The sequence below is a fragment of the Thamnophis elegans genome, chromosome 15, assembly GCF_009769535.1.
Source record: "Thamnophis elegans isolate rThaEle1 chromosome 15, rThaEle1.pri, whole genome shotgun sequence".
Taxonomy (NCBI): Eukaryota; Metazoa; Chordata; class Lepidosauria; order Squamata; family Colubridae; genus Thamnophis; species Thamnophis elegans.
In genome coordinates, this window is record NC_045555.1 from 2,348,348 (window position 1) to 2,367,522 (window position 19,175).

At 44.6% G+C, this 19,175-nt stretch overlaps 1 protein-coding gene across 2 annotated transcripts in view; it reads left to right on the forward strand.

The window, feature by feature from the left end:
* Positions 1–19,175, forward strand: part of MORN1 (MORN repeat containing 1) — an 88,322-nt gene that overhangs the window by 4,919 nt on the left and 64,228 nt on the right. For both annotated transcript variants that reach the window (XM_032231938.1, XM_032231939.1), the window contains exons 3-6: positions 224–322; positions 2,829–2,939; positions 4,359–4,449; positions 4,614–4,701. In XM_032231938.1, the coding sequence (XP_032087829.1) occupies positions 224–322; positions 2,829–2,939; positions 4,359–4,449; positions 4,614–4,701 (389 nt within the window). The remainder of the gene's footprint in view (positions 1–223; positions 323–2,828; positions 2,940–4,358; positions 4,450–4,613; positions 4,702–19,175) is intronic.

A 19,175-nucleotide genomic window follows, 5' to 3' on the forward strand; every position in this document is an offset into this window, starting at 1 on the left:
GTCTCACCAGCCCAGTATAGAAGGGTACTACTAACACTTTCAACTTTCTATCTTTATTAACCATCAGCTATCAGCTTTATTAGTGGCTTCATCCCCAGAACCTTTCTGAAGATTCTCCTTTGCAAAGAGAGCTCAATAAATTTTAAGGTTTCAAACCCATCAAAGGCTCTTCTTTTTACCCAGAATGCATTGAATTAATCTTTTTTTTTTTTTTTTTTTGCAGGACATGGGAAATTACTCTTCAAAGATGGAAGTTATTACGAAGGTGAATTTGCAGATGGAGAAATTGTTGGCCATGGACTCAGATACTGGGCATCAACGGGTTAGTTTTGTGATCGGTGCTTGTTACAAAACAATAACAAAAAAACAACACACAGTCTGTTTCTGTTAGTGTTCCATGCAGTGTCTCCAACCCCACTTCCATTCTCCCCTTTCATCGATTTTCTATTTCTCACCCTCTTGGTCAGCCAACATAAGCATGTTTTAACCCATTCCCAATGTTTTGGAGTCTTTTCTGCGCTGTTTATTGTGGCCCTAAATTTTGGCATTCTGCTGAGGAAGTCAACATTCCCCTCTTGAAGGAACGATATGATGTGTGGGGTGAGGGTGGGGGGTGGCCTCTTTTATTGGAGGGGACTGGAGGCTGAAACATATGAAGAACAGTTGCAGGAACTGGTTATGTCTAGTTTAATGAAAAGAAGGAGTAGGGGAGACATGATAAGAGCCGAGGTGGCGCAGTGGTTAAATGCAGCACTGCAGGCTACTTCAGGCTACTTCACAGCACTGCAGGCTACTTCAGCTGACTGCAGTTCTGCAGTTCTGCTGTTCAAATCTCACCGGCTCAGGGTTGACTCAGCCTTCCATCCTTCCGAGGTAGGTAAAATGAGAACCTGGATTGTTGTTGGGGGCAATATGCTGACTCTGTAAACCGCTTAGAGAGGGCTGAAAGCCCTATGAAGCGGTATATAAGTCTAACTGCTATTGCTATTACTGCTATTGCTATGATAACAATGTTCCAATATTTGAGGGGCTGCCCCAAAGAAGAGGGAGTCAAGCTATTCTCCAAATCACCTCAGGGTAGAACAAGAAGCAATAGGTGGAAACTAACCAAGGAGAGAAGCAACCTAGAACTAATAGAAGAAATTTCCTGACAATTAGAACAATTAATCAGTGGAACAACTTTCCTCCAGAAATTGTGGATGCTCTAACACTGGAAGTTTTTAAGAAGACGTTGGACGATCCTTTGGCTGAAGTGGTGCAGGGTTTCCTGCCTGAGCAGGGGGGTTGCACTTGAAGACCTCCAAGGTCCCTTCCAACTCAGTTATTCTATATTCTATCTATTCCATCAAATGGCTAGGATTATGTGTGATAAGAACCTTCCCTGCAGGTGCGAGAGCTAGAAATGGTAGGACATGCAGACCAACACAACTTGGGGAAGCCTGACTTATAGAAAAGGACTTCAGGGCAAGAGGTTCTGTTGCTGTGAGCTAACAATAAGTATTGAAGCACACCACCCTTCCCCATTTATTCATGTTGCTCAAAACCAAAACTGAGCCGAGTAAAGTCCTGGACCTTCCACACCGAAGACCCAATTTTGCTGCCTTTTAGCTAGAAAGGTGAATGTATACTTAGTCCTTGACGTTTGGCGACCATTCAGAGGCAATGAAAAAAAGGGACTTACATCCTGTCCTCACACTTACGACCACTGTGGCATCCCCACAGTTGATCAGAATTCAGGTGCTCAGCAACCGGTAGGTTAATATAACAGTTGAAGCATCCTGGGGTCACGTGATTGCCATTTGCTAGCTTGTGGATCAGAAAGTTCGGCAGTTCGAACCCCTCGCGCCGCGTAACGGAGTGAGCTCCCGTGACTCGTCCCAGCTTCTGCCAACCTAGCAGTTCGAAATCAGGTGAAAAAATGCGAATATGCAAGGGTACAGCATTCCATGCGCCTTTGGCATTTAGTCATGGCGGCCACATGTGCACCGGTCAGCTAGTCTTCGGGTTTGCAAAGACCAGCTGGCTGGTGGGCATGCGCATGCCAGAAACCGGAAGACCAGCTGGCAATGGTGCGCATGCCGACAGAGAGGGCTCTGCATGCCACCTCTGTCACGCATGCCACAAGTTTGCCGTCACGGATGTAGAATGTGAGGGATGTGTGTTTTTGTTTTATTTTTATAGTTTTCTTTATGATGCACACTGAAGATGGCATTTAACTTAGTTGTACACAGTGCAATGACAATAAAGTAAAACTACCAACTATGTGAAGTGGCTAAAACGCCTCCTCATCCTTGGTAGGATTACCTTGAGAGGCACTTCTGCTTTGTCCCAAAGGATTTAGGATTCTCTTTTAATTATATTCAGCCTGCCTCCCCCTCTGTAAAGAATTTGAGTGAACGGTACGCCCTCAAAAAGCTGTTAAGTTGTCTATGAAATAAAAGTACTTCATCTCCTGAACCATTAAAAAAAAAAACAATCTCTGAAATCTCTTTTGTTCTTTTCCTCCCTCCCTCCTCTCTCCCCCCACCCCACCCCCTGCAGTAACACTAACATCTTTTTAAGATACCTCAGTATCAAAGACCTGAAGGAATAGCGGCTCTGATTCCATTAGTTTGTAAGATAAAGACCTAATGAACACTTCCTTTGTTCTTGAAGCTGTCCTGATAATAATAATATTAAAAAAAAAACCAGCTGGTAATTATTCAGTTGGAATGTCTCATGCTGAGAAAGGCACCATCAAAATCTTTATGGGAATAGCAAGGATTATTAAACGGCATTTGCCACAGCTTCCCCCTGAGTTTTACCGTATTGTATTTTTTCAATTCAAGGGAATACTTACTCCGGCCAATTCCTCTTCGGTGAACTTCACGGGCACGGCGTTTTTCATTATGGCAACGGTGGCAAATATGAAGGAGAATTCTCCTACGGCATGCGAGAAGGTAAAATGGCATCTAGGGTGGGATCCATATATCAAGGGGCTTTATTTTAACATGTTTGCTCAACAAGCTGTGGTTTACACACATGGGGAAGCCGTTCAAAAATTGGCACATGTCATCATTGACATTTGACACACCCTGCGAAAGCCCGTTCCAGTGGCGTGAACCCAAATTAACTGAAGTGGGAATACCCTGTTGGGCGATCTGCAAGACTGGGGGAGCAATCTCCTGCTCACATGTATTGGTGTGTGTGAGTTAATAAGCGGAGAAATGAGAATGTTAATTCTCAAAATAGTTTCGGCCTAGGACCATTGCATTAGCACTCCAGTCTGGTCAAGATTTGTAATCAGGGTGAATAAAAATCAATGATTTTTAAAATAAATAAATAAATAAATAAATAATGGATTATTATTTTTAATTCAGATCAGATTTTTTTTCTCATTCAAGCAGGATATTTTTTAAAATCAAATTTATTTTAATAAAATGCTTTTGGGGTAAAAAAAATCTATCTAAAGGTAGTTTTCTATTTAAAGTACATTAATCATTTAGTATATTCAGCATGAAATGGAGCTTAGTCATGTAGCATGAGGCGGTACATTCTGCAACATTAACATTTTTTGGTAAACTCATTCAAAGAACCCACGCTCTGCAAGCCGAGATAACATGCACTGTGTTGATGCCTTCGTAGAATTTCACAGTAGCCGTGAGATAAATCATAAAAACAAAGTTCAGGAATATTCCTTTATCCCATTGTTTGGCAAATCTAAATCTAAACCGACTTGATCTTTAAATCAAACCATCCTGAAGGGAACACATGTTTGAAACAGAACAGCAGAGTTGGAAGGGACCTTGGAGGTCTTCTAGTCCAACCCCCTGCTCAAGCCTACTTCCCAGATGTGATCATCTCTTCCACCAGGCCATATCCCAGACTACAGCCAGGGGTCCCACAAGTGTTAAGACAAAAGACAGCAATGTGTGTCCCAAAGCGGGAGGACAGCAAAACAGTGACACAAGGACAGTGTTTTGATGCAAGCACATAAGCCGCGGCCTTTTTGCCTTACGGTGTTGTTGTGCCTGTGCATGACCCACCTTTGCATTGTCCGGAGGGGGTACAGTTACTGCTGTCCATCTGTGTTTGAGATCAGTTCAGCCGCATAGTTGGTGCTTTCTTGTGGTCAGCACAAATGCCTACAATCAATTTTCTTCCAGCAACAAAACATAAAAGCAATCAGCATAAAAGCAGTCCGTTTTCTTTATTCTCCTTTTCCCCCAACAACTTTTAGTTTTAGCTTTCAAATCAGCCGAGAAAATCACAGTGTGTATGCAGGAATTTGTGGTTGTTGTTGTTGTTGTTGTTTTTTTTAAAAAAATCACCTTTTGGCATTGTTTTTCTCTATATCTAATGCAAAGTCTTCTTCATAGGCCATGGGTCACTGACGGAAAAGGATGGAGAGACCTACCAAGGAAGCTTTCATAACAACAAAAAACACGGAGGAGGAAAAATGACATTCCCGTGAGTTTCTCTTGATGATTTCCTTGGGCCTTTAGTTGGATTCAGCCTAGCAGACTTTCAGGAAGGAGCAATAACCAAGATCCGTAATTAGTCACAGAGCCCTGGAAGAGCCAGAGCAGAAGTCCGTGTACCCAGTCACCTAAAATTATTCTCTTTATTTTTAGAAATGGAGATAAATTTGTAGGGGACTGGATTCTGGATCAAAGGCAAGGCCATGGAGTACTTCAATGCTCGGATGGAACCGTGTTTGAGGTATAAGAATGTCTCTCTTGGTTTTCCTTTAAGTCCCCTAACTATTTAGACACCTTCCCAGTGGCTCCATTGACACAGCATAAACTCCCAAACACAACTGAATATAGCTACAGTATCTGCGATCCTGCAATGTGCTAAAAAGCTGGAACATTGAGTCCATATTCACCACGATTCAGCTTGATAGAGACTAGCCCGATTCATGAAAGGAACAATTGCTTAATCTGCTTTGTGCTTACTTTTAAACTGAACTCCTTGTGGCCCCCTTTTCCTTCCAAAAGGCTTGAGGGAAAACACTCTTAAATCCCTTCAAAACCATCACACTGTGTTTCCGAGCCATAAATGAACTGTCCATCTAAGTTTTTGCACGTAGGTTGTTTTGATTCCTAGAATTTGTTGTGTGTAGGTAATGATATATTTTTATCTATCGAACTATCTTACTCTATCATCTATCTATCTATCTATCTATCTATCTCTATTACCTATCTCTATCTATCTTTCTGTCTATATCTATCATCCATCCATCCATCCATCTCACTCTTATCATCTATATCCTATCTGTCTGTCTATCCCATCCATCCATCCATCTCTATTATCCATCTATCCTATCTATCTATCTATCTATCTATCTATCTATCTATCTATCTATCTATCCCATCCATCTATCCCATCCATCTATATCATCCATCCATCTCATCCATCTATCCATCTATCTATCTCATTGATCCATTTATCTATCTATCTATCTATCTATCTATCTATCTATCTATCTATCTATCTATCTATCTATCTATCTATCTCATCCATCCATTTATCTATCTCTCTATCATCCATCTATCTATCCATTCATCCATCCATCTATCCATCCCAGAGTTCCACTGGTTAAATGGGCAATTGGGCACATTTGTTGAGTAAACCATCAATGAATTCCCTTGACTGATGCTGTAAAACTGATGCTTCAGCTGTTATCTAATCTATCTGGTATCTCAACGCCAAAATTCTGATATTTCTAACAATTGCATTTACCTGGACTTGGAATATATTATCTGGTTTGGAATACTAGTGGATTCCTGTTATATAGGCAGCTCTTCTTATTGTAACCAAGGCTGTTTCAGTGTTTATGCTTGAGTTGGGCCACTCCATGTCCTTGCCAGGGTTTGGACTACAACACCCCATCTTCCTGTGCCATTCATCCTGCTGTGTGGATCTGTAGTGAGCTGGAGGCCAAAGTTTCCTGTTTAGTGCCAAGTGATCCAGAAATTGCCACTTATTTTGTGTGTGAGAGAGAGATTAAGATGCCTTTTCTTTGGCATCTCCTTACAACACATGGCTTGTCCAGTCTCATTATTCGGAAAGTGCATAAATGGCAATCAGGCGTAATAATGCCGGAAATTAAAAAATAGGCTCCCACTGATGCTCTGTCTGCATAGATCTCAGATGCTTTCAGACCAACACTTCCAAGGCCGGCTGAGTAGCCATCGATCTAAGCCAACAGAATTTCACAGCTTGTTGTAAGCCTTTGCCAAAACGGAAGGGCTTACTCCAACTGATCCGCAGCCCTTCTCCAAATTGCCCCCAAAGAACCGGATTGAAATGGAAGCGGCTTTCCTCCCTGACTCCCTGAAAGACAGGCTGGATAAATGTGACAAGACAATTGAGGCTTCCTTAGAGCAGGGCCTCCCATGTTCTGGCCCGTATACCGGCATCGGTCTCCGGAACGCCAGAAACTGGTCCCTGCAACGAAGTGAAGCCGCATCCATGGGCAACTGTTGTGATGTCGGGATGCCGGTGTTGGACCGGGTAGAGTAGGAAAACCAGATTCTACTTAACTCGAAGACTTTGATGCAGCTTTCCACCTTGCAGGGATGCTGCTGTGGGGGAAAAGGGGAGGAGGGAGTAGTATGGCATTGCAGATTTTGTGTTCAATGTATCCAACCAGCAACTGGGGCTCCTGTAAAAGTAAAATACTTAACTTTTTTTGCCCTCCAAAATGGAGCCTGTTTGCTTCGTAACTGTCTTCAGATCTTAATTCAGGAAATCAGTATGTTGTGTCTGTCAGAAATCTAAGGAAAATGTTCTGGGTGAAACATTTCTTTGCCGTGCCAAGGGAAAAGTTTTCAAGTAAGTTGAGGGAAGTCGAACAGCAATGCCCAATCTCACAAGCTTCACACTGTGGTTTTTGTTGTTGTTTGGCTTAGTTTAATATCTGAATCAGTCAGTTGTGTTATACTGCGTTTCCCCCAAAATAAGACAGGATCTTATTTTCTTTTGACAACCCCCCCCCCTCCCGAAATAAGTGCTTGGCCTTATTTTCGGGGAGGTCTTATTATTTTTGAGGTGCAGGAGGTCGCTTAACCTCACCCTGAGGCCTGTGGATCAGCTGATCCAGAGAGGGCCGGAAGTCATGTCTGTTTCTGGCACACTCTTGCCAGCCCTAGAATCACTGGGCCTGCTGCTCTTTTTGCGGCCGCCGCTAAGAGAAGGGGCGCGGTAGCTAGAATTTGCGGGCGCAGCCTCCGCGAGGCTGGTCTGCGTGGATGGCAGGTTCATGGGGCTTTCCCCCCCCCCCAGGAAATGGTGGGGACCCGCTGCGCATGCATTTAAATATTTTCAGGGAGGGCTTATTTTAGTACATGCGCTCAAAAGCCCGATTGGGCTTATTCTCCAGGGAGGTCTTATTTTCGAGGAAGTAGGGTATAAGCCATGATTTACCATTCAGCATGTTGTCTGAAAGGGTTAGAGGAAGTTTCCACACTAAAGGGCAAATCAAACCCTTGACCTCAGTTGTGGCAATGCGAAAATATTGCACTGCTCCTTATCAGGACTGCCTCTGCGCCTGCTCAGGCACTGAAGCTGAGTCATATTTTGTTAAAACTTACCTTTCCTAGCGTGCCGGGCTTCTTCCTGAGCTCCTCACCCTTCTTGTAAATTCTCAGACCAAGCACCGCCAGTAATTATAGATCTGCCCTTGCGAGATCAATCTACTGACATTTCTTAAAAGGCTGCAACATTTTCCAGTTGTCACTCTTCCCGCCATAAGCTGTTAGCTACACATGAGAAAGAATTCGGTTTCGACTCTTGTTTTCTACTTACCCTTATGAACCCTAGATGTCCCTGGCTTTGGCTTTTCTTTACCTTTTTAATTTTAACGTAACGTTATCAAACGTTTGCAGATGTTTGTTGGATCTTCGGCCTAAGTAAGCTAAGATTGGCTCTATTTATAGCTATGGCTGTTTCTTTTTCCCAGCGAGTGTCTGAAAGTTTCAGTCTCATCGTTCTGGATTTTGGCAGTTCAGTAATAAGTAAATAAGAAGAGGCTGAGGTTAGGCATCAGGAGGAATTTCCTGATTGTATAGGACAGGGGTCAGCAACCTGTGTGGCTCTGGAGCCGCATGTGGCTCTTTCATTCCTCTGCTGCGGCTCCCTGTCACCGCTTGGCTCCATAATTGATAGGGCTTTCGGTTAGGACAGGTAAGGAAAAAGGATGCTGTGTGAGGAGGAGACTCTATGGTGAGGGAACCAGACTTCCAGTCAGCAGAGGAAAAAGGATGCCACGCTAGGAGGAGACTCTATGGTGGGGGAGCAAGACTTCCAGTCGGCTCCAGAATTGAACAGGCGGTTTCTAGTTAGGACCTTTGTGGCTCTTTGAGTGTTTAAGGTTGCCGACCCCAAGTATAGAGACTGTTAGTCCATGGAACGAGCTGCCACAAGACATAGGGAGGCCTCCTTTGCTACAGGTTTGTAGGGAGCGATGTCCTGATTGATTTTAGACCAAGCAGGGGGAGAGTCAAGATGACCTCTAGCCTCTCTTCCTGCTTATTTACTTATTAGATTTTTAATTCCACCATTATTATGGTATAGGTAACTCAGGGCGACAAGTGTACCGAATATTCCTCCTTTCTCCCATTTTCCCCACAACAACAATTCTGCCAGGCGAGTTGGGCTGAGAGGAAATGAGTGGCCCAATGTCACCCGGCAAGCTTTCGTGCCTCAGTCGGAACTAGAACTCACTGTCACCTCGTTTTTAGCCCAGCACCTTAACCACTAACCAGACCTACCCTTCTGTGTACTTCTAACTCAGTGTTTTTCGAATTTGGAAGCTTTAAGATGTGTGGACTTCAGTTTCCAGAATCTCCCAGTCATCATATTAGAAACCCTGCTCCAAATCTTTATTTGTTTGTTTGTTTGTTTGTTTGTTTATTCCTAGCCTTCTAAATATAAAGTCGTATAGATGGGATTTATTTTTTTTAAAAGCATCACTGTCTTTCTATTAAAACACTTTTATACATTCTTGTTTTCATGGCAGCCTTAATACTGACAGATGTTTCCACCCCCTGTTGGCCTTGTACTACTGACGTACAATATTTTGTACCCAAACAAGGATCGTAATCCTTGTAATCTAGTGAGGATGAGTTGTTTGCCAACTTGAATTCTTGGAACGACGTAATAAAAATAATTTTAAAAATAAACAAAAAAAAGGGGGGGGATAACGATCCCTTGAACGCACTGTTGTGTTTGTGTGAAACACGGCCCTGACGACATCTTATTTACTGAAAAACTGAGTTGGCAGCAAATAAATTTAATTCATAAATAATGTTGAAGCATTGCTAACTGGCAATGGGGCAACCCGATTTTAAACTATCCCCTGGCGATGCTGTCTTGTTTTCTACCACTTGGTGTCTCCCTTACAATTTGTTTAAAAGTTTTTGAATAGAAGCTCCCCCCCCCCACCTTCCCCAAAATGCCATATCTAAATTCCTGGGATCTTTCTGTATTTGAACCTGAGACTGGAGGCAGGTAAGGCCAGGGAAAAAGAATAGAAAAGAAGAATCATCTTCTTTTCAGAGAGCTAGCTTAAATTACTACATAACTTCTTACAATTCAAAACCAAAATGACTGCTAGTGGAGGAAAGCTACATCAAAGAAAGAGAGAACTCCGGGCAATGAATTTTGTTTTTCCTCCAAAAAGCTCGGGAAGGCAGGGCAAATCTTTTCCTTTGGCATCTATTTACCGCTCATAACAATTCCGTGAAATAGGTTTTGGCCAATTCCAGGAGCAGGAGAAGAGAGACTGGCTAAGAAAAACCTTTTCAACTTCTCTCTCTCTCTCTCTCTCTCTCTCTCTCTCTCTCTCTCTCTCTCTCTCTCTCTCTCCCTCCCTCCCTCCCTCCCTCCCTCCCTCCCTCCCTCCCTCCCTCCCTCTCTCTCTCTCTCCCTTTGAGCATCATCGTAGGGGAAAAATGACCAAGTTCACTTCCGAAAGTCTATCTACCCCTCCTCCTCCCAAAGGCCACCAAGGTCACATGGCTTTTAAAAGGGTGAAATCCCACAAGTTCTTCCTGATCTGTATCCGTAGTATGGCGCGTCACTGCGAGCGAGCACAAGGTAGTAGATGGGCTGCCAACCTCTCTGAGGTATATGGTCCTCCGTTTTCGGAAAATAGAAAAGAGGTTTTTGGCAGGTGGACTGACCGGGTACAATTTCGGGGCCAAGGTCTAGCCCTGTTTTGGCTGAACGAGCTGAAGAGGCCCAGTCCACCAGAAGACTCTCTTCCCATAAACCACAGCCTAAAGTGACCTAGTGCCTCATCTTCCACATCCAGTAGATAAAGGGGGAGCATTGATGCTGGTAGGATAATAGCTATCAACCCTGAAGATGACATAGCAGACTTTTAAAGAAAATGGATGCCTTGGACTTTTATTCTTGGGATGTATTACTTGGAACCTTGACAACAGCAGATAAAACCCAACAATCCGTTAGAGAAAGAACAGTCAATTTAAAAACCAGTGGAGAACTTCCCAAAATGTTATTTTATCCCATTGATGAGTTCTGTCACATCGGAATGTATGTAAGCTAACTCTGCCAGCAGGCATACTTGGAGGATTGCTCACGGGAAGGGGGGAGAGAGAAGGAGGGAGAGAGAGAGAAAGAGAGAGAGACAGAGAGGTCTTACCCCAGTCTGTTCCCTGAATTCAAAGTGCACAGGAGGGCAGGCAAGCGGGGGGGACCCCCGCAAGACTCCCCCAGATGCAGTATTTCTCAACATTGGCAACTCTTAAGACATGTGGACTTTAGCTCCCAGAATTCTCCAGCCAGTGGTGAAAGCAGTGTAAACTCCGAGTACATCAAGTGAAGGGAACCTGTCACTTCACCAGATAAAATTTCTCAGTTCCTTCCAATCCTCATTACAGGACTTAGTTTCTAGTCTCCTGTTTATATATAGGGGATGTATGTATGCATGCATGCATGCATGCATGTATGTATGTATGTATATGCATGCCAAATACCACTCACTCATCACGAAATCTCCAGAACCGCAAAGCCTACGAACTTGAAATTTGGCACGTATGTTCCTCTTGGCTTCTAGGTGCTCACTAAGAAAGGCTTTTTGAAATGACCATCGGATCATTAGTATTTCTTATACAGTAATTAACACTCTGATGCTAAGGAGTTCTACTCCCCCTCCCCACCTGAAAAGAACTCTGTTCCAACTGCCAGTTGCCTGACATTTCATTACCTCAGTTCAAACTGGCAGACGTTTCACTCAGGAGCGGTCTGGGGCTCCTTAACAGTACTAAACATCGGTGCCTCACGAAAATGTCTATGTCTTGGAACTATGGAATTGCTTCTGGACTCAAGGCAGCGGGAGTGATATTCCCTTATGTGTTTCAATCACCAACCACCACTGAGCCAACAGATTGAACCGGAGTGAACCAGATTTCTCCTGCATTGCCCGATCAACTAGCTTAGCTTTGTCGTGAAGCACCAGTATCCAGCTAGTATTAATATAAGGCAGTTAGTTTCCAGTCTCCTGCTTATGTATAGGACATATGTACATAAGGTAGTTAGCATGTGTGTGTTTAATATATAAATATACACTGCATATGCACAGAGAGAGAGAGAGAGTAATGCCTATAACTAGACAAAATTTTCAAGGACAACCTTCTATATCTGAAGAAAAAAGTTTTTGATTTGTATGTGCTCTAACCTATGCTGGCGAAACATGGATGCTAACCTCACAATCCATACAAAAGCATCACAAGGCAAGATAGAAAGACCTGTGCTTCGATTAGAAAAACAAACGAAAGTATATGATGCCATCCAAAGAGTAAAAGGATTGAAACGGTACTGGGCCGGTCACATAAGAAGAGCCGAGGGCAGGTGGTCACAGAATGGATCCCACCTGATCAAAAGCATCCATGAAAGAGGCGTAAAATATAGCAAGATGGAGTATTTGGCCATATTCATGCGGGGGAATTCCCCGGAGGAAGCAATTTAGGTTGGGAAGAGTCACCGGTGAAAGGAAGCCAATCCGTCAAAGAAGATGGTGGCGGGACACCATCTTCCCTGAATATTGAACGATTTAAAGACATGTTGTAGGATCAGAGGATGTAGAGACACACCTCACCCATAGCATCACCAAGAGTCGGACACCACTGGATGGATCACATCCACATCATCATCATTTATGGAATCCATCCAGAGACGATGAATTGATTGGAGGCAGAATTTCCCAACAATTTTGATAAATGTTGTTTCAACTGCCGTCGGCTTTCCTTACCGCCGTGTCTCACTCTTGGCTGTAGCTTCCCAGATCTTTTTTTGCAACTAGCAAAATAACCTCACACCTCCATCACACCAGCTGTTCGGTTCTGCAGATACAGGCCCGTCTCTTCCAGCGCACCTCCTCCTCCTCATCGACATCAAGCGCCACTGCTTTGATTGCTATTAGCACATTTTTCCAGATGTGTTTGAAGTGGCGGGGGAGCGTTGCTCTGTTAAAAACCTCGCCCTTGTTTGCATTTATTTACATTTTTGAGGGATGAGCCATTTCCAGCTCTCTTAGTCAATGCCCATTGATGTCTTCTTCTACCGTCTGGAAGCGTGATGTACAGCTCTGAAAGGCAGCCAAGCGCACTAGCTGTTTGGGATAGCGGAGGGAGGCCACCACCCAAAATTCTTCCCTTTTGGAAATCAGTGTTCGTGTCACTGGACAGACTTGAGGAACGGAACGAGTCGGGGTTTCGTGCACTTCCAGATTGTTGGTTTCGCTTCTTAGTAGCCTTCACAGCTTGGAATCTGCTTTAGAGGACAGGCTTCCTGTGGGATGTTTATTTAAAAATATATCTGGCATCTTTCTGATCCACTTGGCTGGGCGGAGGTGGGGAAGATGGGACGTTTTGCGTATATCGGTTTGAACCTAACCCAGCAGTTTGGCAGGTGGAGAGAGTACTTGGTTCAGTCTAAAGCAGATTTTTCAACCTCGGCAAGGTTTAGAGGTGTTGAAACGCTGGTCTAAAGCATCTTTTGTTCAAAGCACCGGGGCCCTTCAGCAAAGCTTTCCCTGCTGAAGACCAGGATAAAAATGAAATCTAGTGTTCCATACTTTCTTCTTTTTCTCCTCCAAGAGTAATGCTCATAGCTTACCCCTCCCATTTACCTTCCCAAAGACCCCTGGGGTAGACTATGCTGGGCACGGAAGGATTGAACAAGTCCGAAGGCAGCCAGGTTGGGGAGCATAAAGTGGTGTGGATCAATGACCCTGACCTATAATGCAATTTGTTTGCCTTTAGCCTAGTTTATTGCATGACGTTAGCCCCTTCCACGTAACCAGTTGGAAGAAACCAGTTTCGTTTCCTTAAACCACAATTTAATAATAACTGCTTTGTTTTATTTTTAAATTCTCCTTTTTCTGAAATCTAACTTTTATTACCGTTCTTTTCGGAATATAAGACACACTTCCCCCCCTCCCCAAAAGAGGGTGGAAATGTTGATGCGTCTTAAACACCGAATAAGGATGTTTTTGGCCTCCTGAAACCCTGCCCTGTGCATCCATTTTCACCAAAAAATAGGCCCATTTTTTTGCAGAAACAGGGTGTGCAGAGGATTTGGGAGGCCTGCAGAGTGTTCCTGGGGGCTGGGGAGGGCAAAAATTATATATTTTGTCCATTGTTTTCCTCTTCAAAATCTTGGTGCGTCTTATACTCCGGTGCGTCTTATAGTCCGAAAAATACGGTACTGGGGCTTGTTTAACAAAGCAGAATTAAACCAGCTAGGCCTTTAGCATAGTACATAAACCAGCAATTTCTTACATTCCTGATTTTAGAATGTAGAAGAATTTAAACAGCGTTTTTCAAAGCTTTCCCAAATTCCATTTCTCTCAGCGGCTGTTCCTTCCGCAGAACAAGTGTCGGGACATTCCTCCTCCACCTCCCCCCCTTATTTTCTGACAACATTTCTCTCCTTGCAGGTGGGGAAAAAGCCCATAAGGTGACCCACCTGTTTTGGTGTTGCTAACAGGTGTCTTAAGCAGCAGGTCTTCCTTTGGAAGGAGGATTTAAATAAAAAAAAAGACAAACGTGGCATAGCCAAAACACACAAAGATGTACAAATACCACAAAAGAAGCCAGCAAATAGGAAAATGCCCCCGAGCATTTGCTAACAGAGAATTGCGCGCCGAAGCCAGCGATGAGCACAATACTCTCAGGCAGGGGGACAGAGAGGTTGACAAAACCCACTAATTGTAGGAACAGGGCACCTGCTTCTGAATTATGTGCCCGCTGTCTCCGAGCCTCTGAGGTCTCGGGGAAGAACTGACAAGTTGAAAAGCGAGGGTGGAAATTACATGCTTGCCGCTTCCACGCACCCGGAAGGCAGCCGGAGAGAGGGCAGACTTTCAGACCTGCCCGTTTCCCCTCAATCCCTCCCCGCCCCCGCCCCCCCCCCCCGCTTGTCAGCAGAGTTTGGGGAGGGAGTGCAAAGGCGAAGGTGTGTGAAGGGGTCGCAGCCAGTTAATGGCGCCTTGTTTGTGCGCGGGATCAATCCCGAGCGAGCTCATGGAAATGATACACCGTCGGAGGCTTTCAACCAACGACCCGAAAATGAATTGCAATAAGAGGTATAATAGCTGCTAAGGCTTAAGGAACAGAAACGCCGTCAATTAATGCGAAAATTGCTACCTCAGAAGATCAATGCATGTTTCTGGCCTTTTCATTTCAAACCTTTTTTTGATTTATAAGCAAGGGAGGCTCCCTAGCTGCTATTCACAGTGCACAGTTCTGAAAGATAGCACTGTCTGTCTAATATCTATCTAATATCTATCTATTTAATCTTTATCTATCTCTATCTATCTATCTATCTATCTATCTATCTATCTAATATCTATCTATTTAATCTTTGTCTATCTATTATCTATCATATATATCTAATCTTTGTCTATCTATCTCTCTATATCTAATATCTAATCTTTGTCTATCTATCTATCTATATCTATCTATCTATATCATATATCTATCTATTTAATCTTTGTCTATTATCTAAGTATCTTATCTATATTTATCTAATCTTTGTCTATCTATTATCTAACTATCTAATCTATATCTATCTAATCTCTATCTACCTATCTAATCTTTATATCTATCTAATATCTATCTATCTATCTATCTATCTATCTATCTATCTATCTATCTAATCTTTCTATCTATCTATCTATCTATCTATATCTATCTATTTATCTATCTATCTATCCTCTATCTATCTTTCTGTGTGTGTGTATGTATTAGATATTTCACACGCATCTTACCCATCAGAACTGGGGGGGGGGGGATCAGTATAATTGCCCCAAATACAATACCGTACAGCTGCCTTTCAATAAGGCAGCGTAGTAGTTTCCCATTCATGGCTCTTAATGCAGTTAGTTGTAAATATGTATTTATATCTCCATTTAAGGATTCGAAAGCAGAACTAACCAAGGCAGCTGGCCATCTTTTTTAAAAAAAAAAAAGATTACATATATTTGGAACAAAGGAAAATGGCTGCTTTAAGAAAAATGGAAAAGAAAGCTGGAGGCATTTGTCTCTGCCCAATTGGTAAGATTTAGGCAGGTGAGGGCACTCCATATCCTAATGCATCCAATAGATTAGGTTCCAATAGATCCCAGTACATCCAAGGCAGGTAATAAACAATTACCTGCATTGGAAATCAGATCTTCCCTTTTGCAGCACCTGCCCTCTACAGATAGGATTCCCCCTCCCTCCCATTGGCTCCCACCCTAATGATGTCCCCAAAGTCTGGGAAACTCTTCCGGGCCTTGGGGTAGCCTGGTTTTAAACCCCCATGGATGTTTTTTTTTAATCTTATTTTATTTTTACTTGAAGTGTATGATCTTTTTCCCTTGTGGGTTCGCGTATTCCACTTTTCTGTTTTAGAATTTCCTCCTTTTCAAAGCTTAAGCCAGCTAGAGTGGTACAGAGCGGAGCAGCTTCTAAATCATCATTTAATGACCACATAATCCCTTGCGGGGCGGAGTGTGGGCAACTGAATGGAGCTAGCAGAGCGTTGAATGGCCAGATGCCCTACCTGTCGCCAATGTGGAGTCTTTTTTTCAGCAGATATATATTCTCATTGTGCCCAGAGAGAGAAATATCTGCCTCTACCTAGCTGTTCAGTTTGGTTCATCTTGTGTCAATAAAGACACCGAGAGACCGAAGCGATAGAGCGGGTCCCTGGGATTTAACGGCAGCATTCCCGTCCTAAGAGCAGGAGAAGGACGGGGGCCTGGTTGGTTGGGCCCAAGCTGCATGGGTTATGTAGTCAGAGTGCAGAGAAGGGCAACAGAGATAATGAAGTGCACAACGAACGGTTCACGGGACGAGGTATGTCTATCTCCCTAGTGAAGAGACGGATTAAGGATGACTTGATAGCTGTCTTCCAATACTTGAGCGGCTGTCGCAGAGATGAGGGGGCTGACTTCTTCTCCAAAGCCCCTGAGGGTAGGACAAGAAGCAACAGATGGAAACTAATCAAGGAGAGAAGCAACTTAGAACTGAGGAGAAATTTCCCGATAGTGAGAACAATTAACCAGTGAAACAACTTGGCTCCAGAAATTGTGAATGCCCCAACACTGGACGATTTTAAGAAGATGTTGGATATCCATTTGTTCGGGCTGGTATAAGGATTCCTGCCTTGAGCAGCGGGTTCGACTAGAAGACCTCCAAGGTCCCTTCCAGCCCTGAGAGTCTTATGTTCTGGTTGAGTCTACATAATTCCCATGTGGGATTCTGTCCCAGGTTCAGATCCGGAGATCTTTTGACATCACCTCCTGCCCCATCTGGTTTTGTGCTCCTCGATTAGATGTGGTGTGTGTGTGTTGGGGGGGGCTAGAAACATGCTTTGGAGCCCAGCCCCAAGCAGATAACATGCGTGCCTAGAGCCTTCGCTTGACCTTTAATTGGTGTTGGAAAAGACCAGATGGAAACCAACGATTGATTGACTTTAATTGGAAATCCGCAGCGGGAGATTGGCCAGCTAACCGAAAGGTTGCGGCGGCTGCTGCTTCGCTGATTCTTTTTTTTTTTCCCTCCTCTTTTTCTTTCTGTCCGGAGAGAGTGAGGGGCTTAAACCACCAACCCCACCTTGCCCCAAGGGGGTCTTTTGTGCGTGGTTATTTAGTATGTTCAGCGCCCTTCTCCCCACACACACACGCTTGCAGGGATCTCAGCCTTCCAGACGTCTCCCTGGGTTGCATTGCTAAGCAACTTTTGGAAACATTTACAACCCCCCCCCCCTCTACCCACCCACCCTTCTTGCCACCTGGAAAAAGAAAGCGACGGGGTGGATTTAACGGAGAAGGAAGCCACGTTCTACGTCGGGGGAGCAGCCCGTGATTCAATTAATGTATAAATGTGTGAAGTAGTTGCAAAGTCAAGCTGTTTTTTTTTTTCTTCAAAGAATGATGCAAAGGCATATGACGAAAAGAACACCGCTTGGCTCTTTTTTCCCACCGGCGGTCTGTCGCCGATGGGCTGGCATCCTCCAGTCCCAACTGGCCGGCTCGTGAGGACGCAGCCGCCTTCCTTTTCAGCGGGCTAAGGACCAAACTGCAAGGAGGGTCTCAGGACGGATTGGGACACAAGCCTCCAGGACCTGTTCCCCACCCCCCACCCCTCCATCATTCCAGGATTGCCTCTTCTTAAAAGAGGCCTTGGACTACACGTCCCCTGGTCCCCAGCCAGAAATCCCGCCTCATAAGCCATCCATGTTTGCCAGGGTGTCTTGACGGTATGGTCCCTTTAGAGGCCAGGAGGTTGTCTATCTGCTGATATAAAAAAAAACATTTCTAGGTGGGAGGCAGAGGTGATCTACTACCGGTTCGGTGGAAATGGCGACTGGGTCTCCAAAATGGTAAGGAGAGCGTGCTCGCCACGCCCCCAGACCTGTTCCCCGCAACATCTTTTTTTTTTTTTAACCTTCGCGCGGAGCAAAATCGCGTGCACACACCGAACCGACGGTAATGCCTGGCGGGAGGGATGTGGCTTATTCCTTGACCTGGGTTTCCACAGACAGCCATTCGGCCTGATTCTTGAATTAACCCACATTCTGGGATCCCCCCAGCATATTGATTCTTAAACTAGCATGCAAAGGAGGATGCTTGACCAGGATGAGTAACGTTTGAAAGTCTCCTATACTTTGGAATTTTTTAAAAAAATTCACGGCACACCCACGGGGGAAACGAAGGGACTAACCAAAGGTGAGCTACTTTAGACCAGGATTGCTTCACCATTTTTGCCCCCTTTCTTTTTCGCCAGGTCTCATTGCAAGCTGTAGGACTGAAACAAGATCATTTACGGTGCATTCGACACAATAGTATTTTACAGCATAATATAACTTAATTATTAAACCAAGGGAGGCAAAATGCAATGCAGTTCGCCATCCCGGTTCTAGGACCTTCAGAGAAGGGGAAGAGGGTGCATGCACATGCACATATGTGTAAATACATGTACAGGACCCACAGCTTACTCTTCACAGCAGGCTCGTGAGTGATTTCTTTGGAAGGCTGGCGGAAGAGCGATGGGGGTTAGGGGGGGAGTGCGGAAGGATCCCACTTGCTGAATCTTCTCTCTCCCCCCGCCCCCAGCGTCTGCTTTTCAATGGCTTGGGCAGCTGCTCCCCCTCCTCTCCCCGTGGCATTTCCTCCCCGCCTCCCCCTCCCACTATTTTGGGAGACAACTTGTTGTGAGCGTCAAGGAGAGAGCGCGGGTGGCAGATTTTTTTTTTTTTTTTTTTGAGTCTTTTGGATCCATCTGGGATTTGCTGGCAGCTCGGATAAATTTAGACTCGTAGTAGCACTTTGTTCCACACGAGAGCCACCCTTCCGTCAGCCGTTCAGTGCCTGGATCCCGGCTGTCACTCTCTCCTGCCCACCCACCCATGCGCCAATTTCGCCCCGCCGGTCTTGAAATTGCCACGTGCTGTTGCCTGAGAACCTTTGCCTTGCCGCCCCTCTTCTAACTAGTAAAGCGACTCGCCCACGGGAGGCGAAGAGAGAATCGTCTCCCACGCTTAGATTTTTCTAGCTAGCCGTTCCCAACTCTAGGGGGCGGTGCTCATCTCCGTTTCAAAGCCGAAGAGCCAGCGCTGTCCGGAGACGTCTCCGTGGTCATGTGGTTGGCATGACTCAACTCCCGAAGGCACACAGA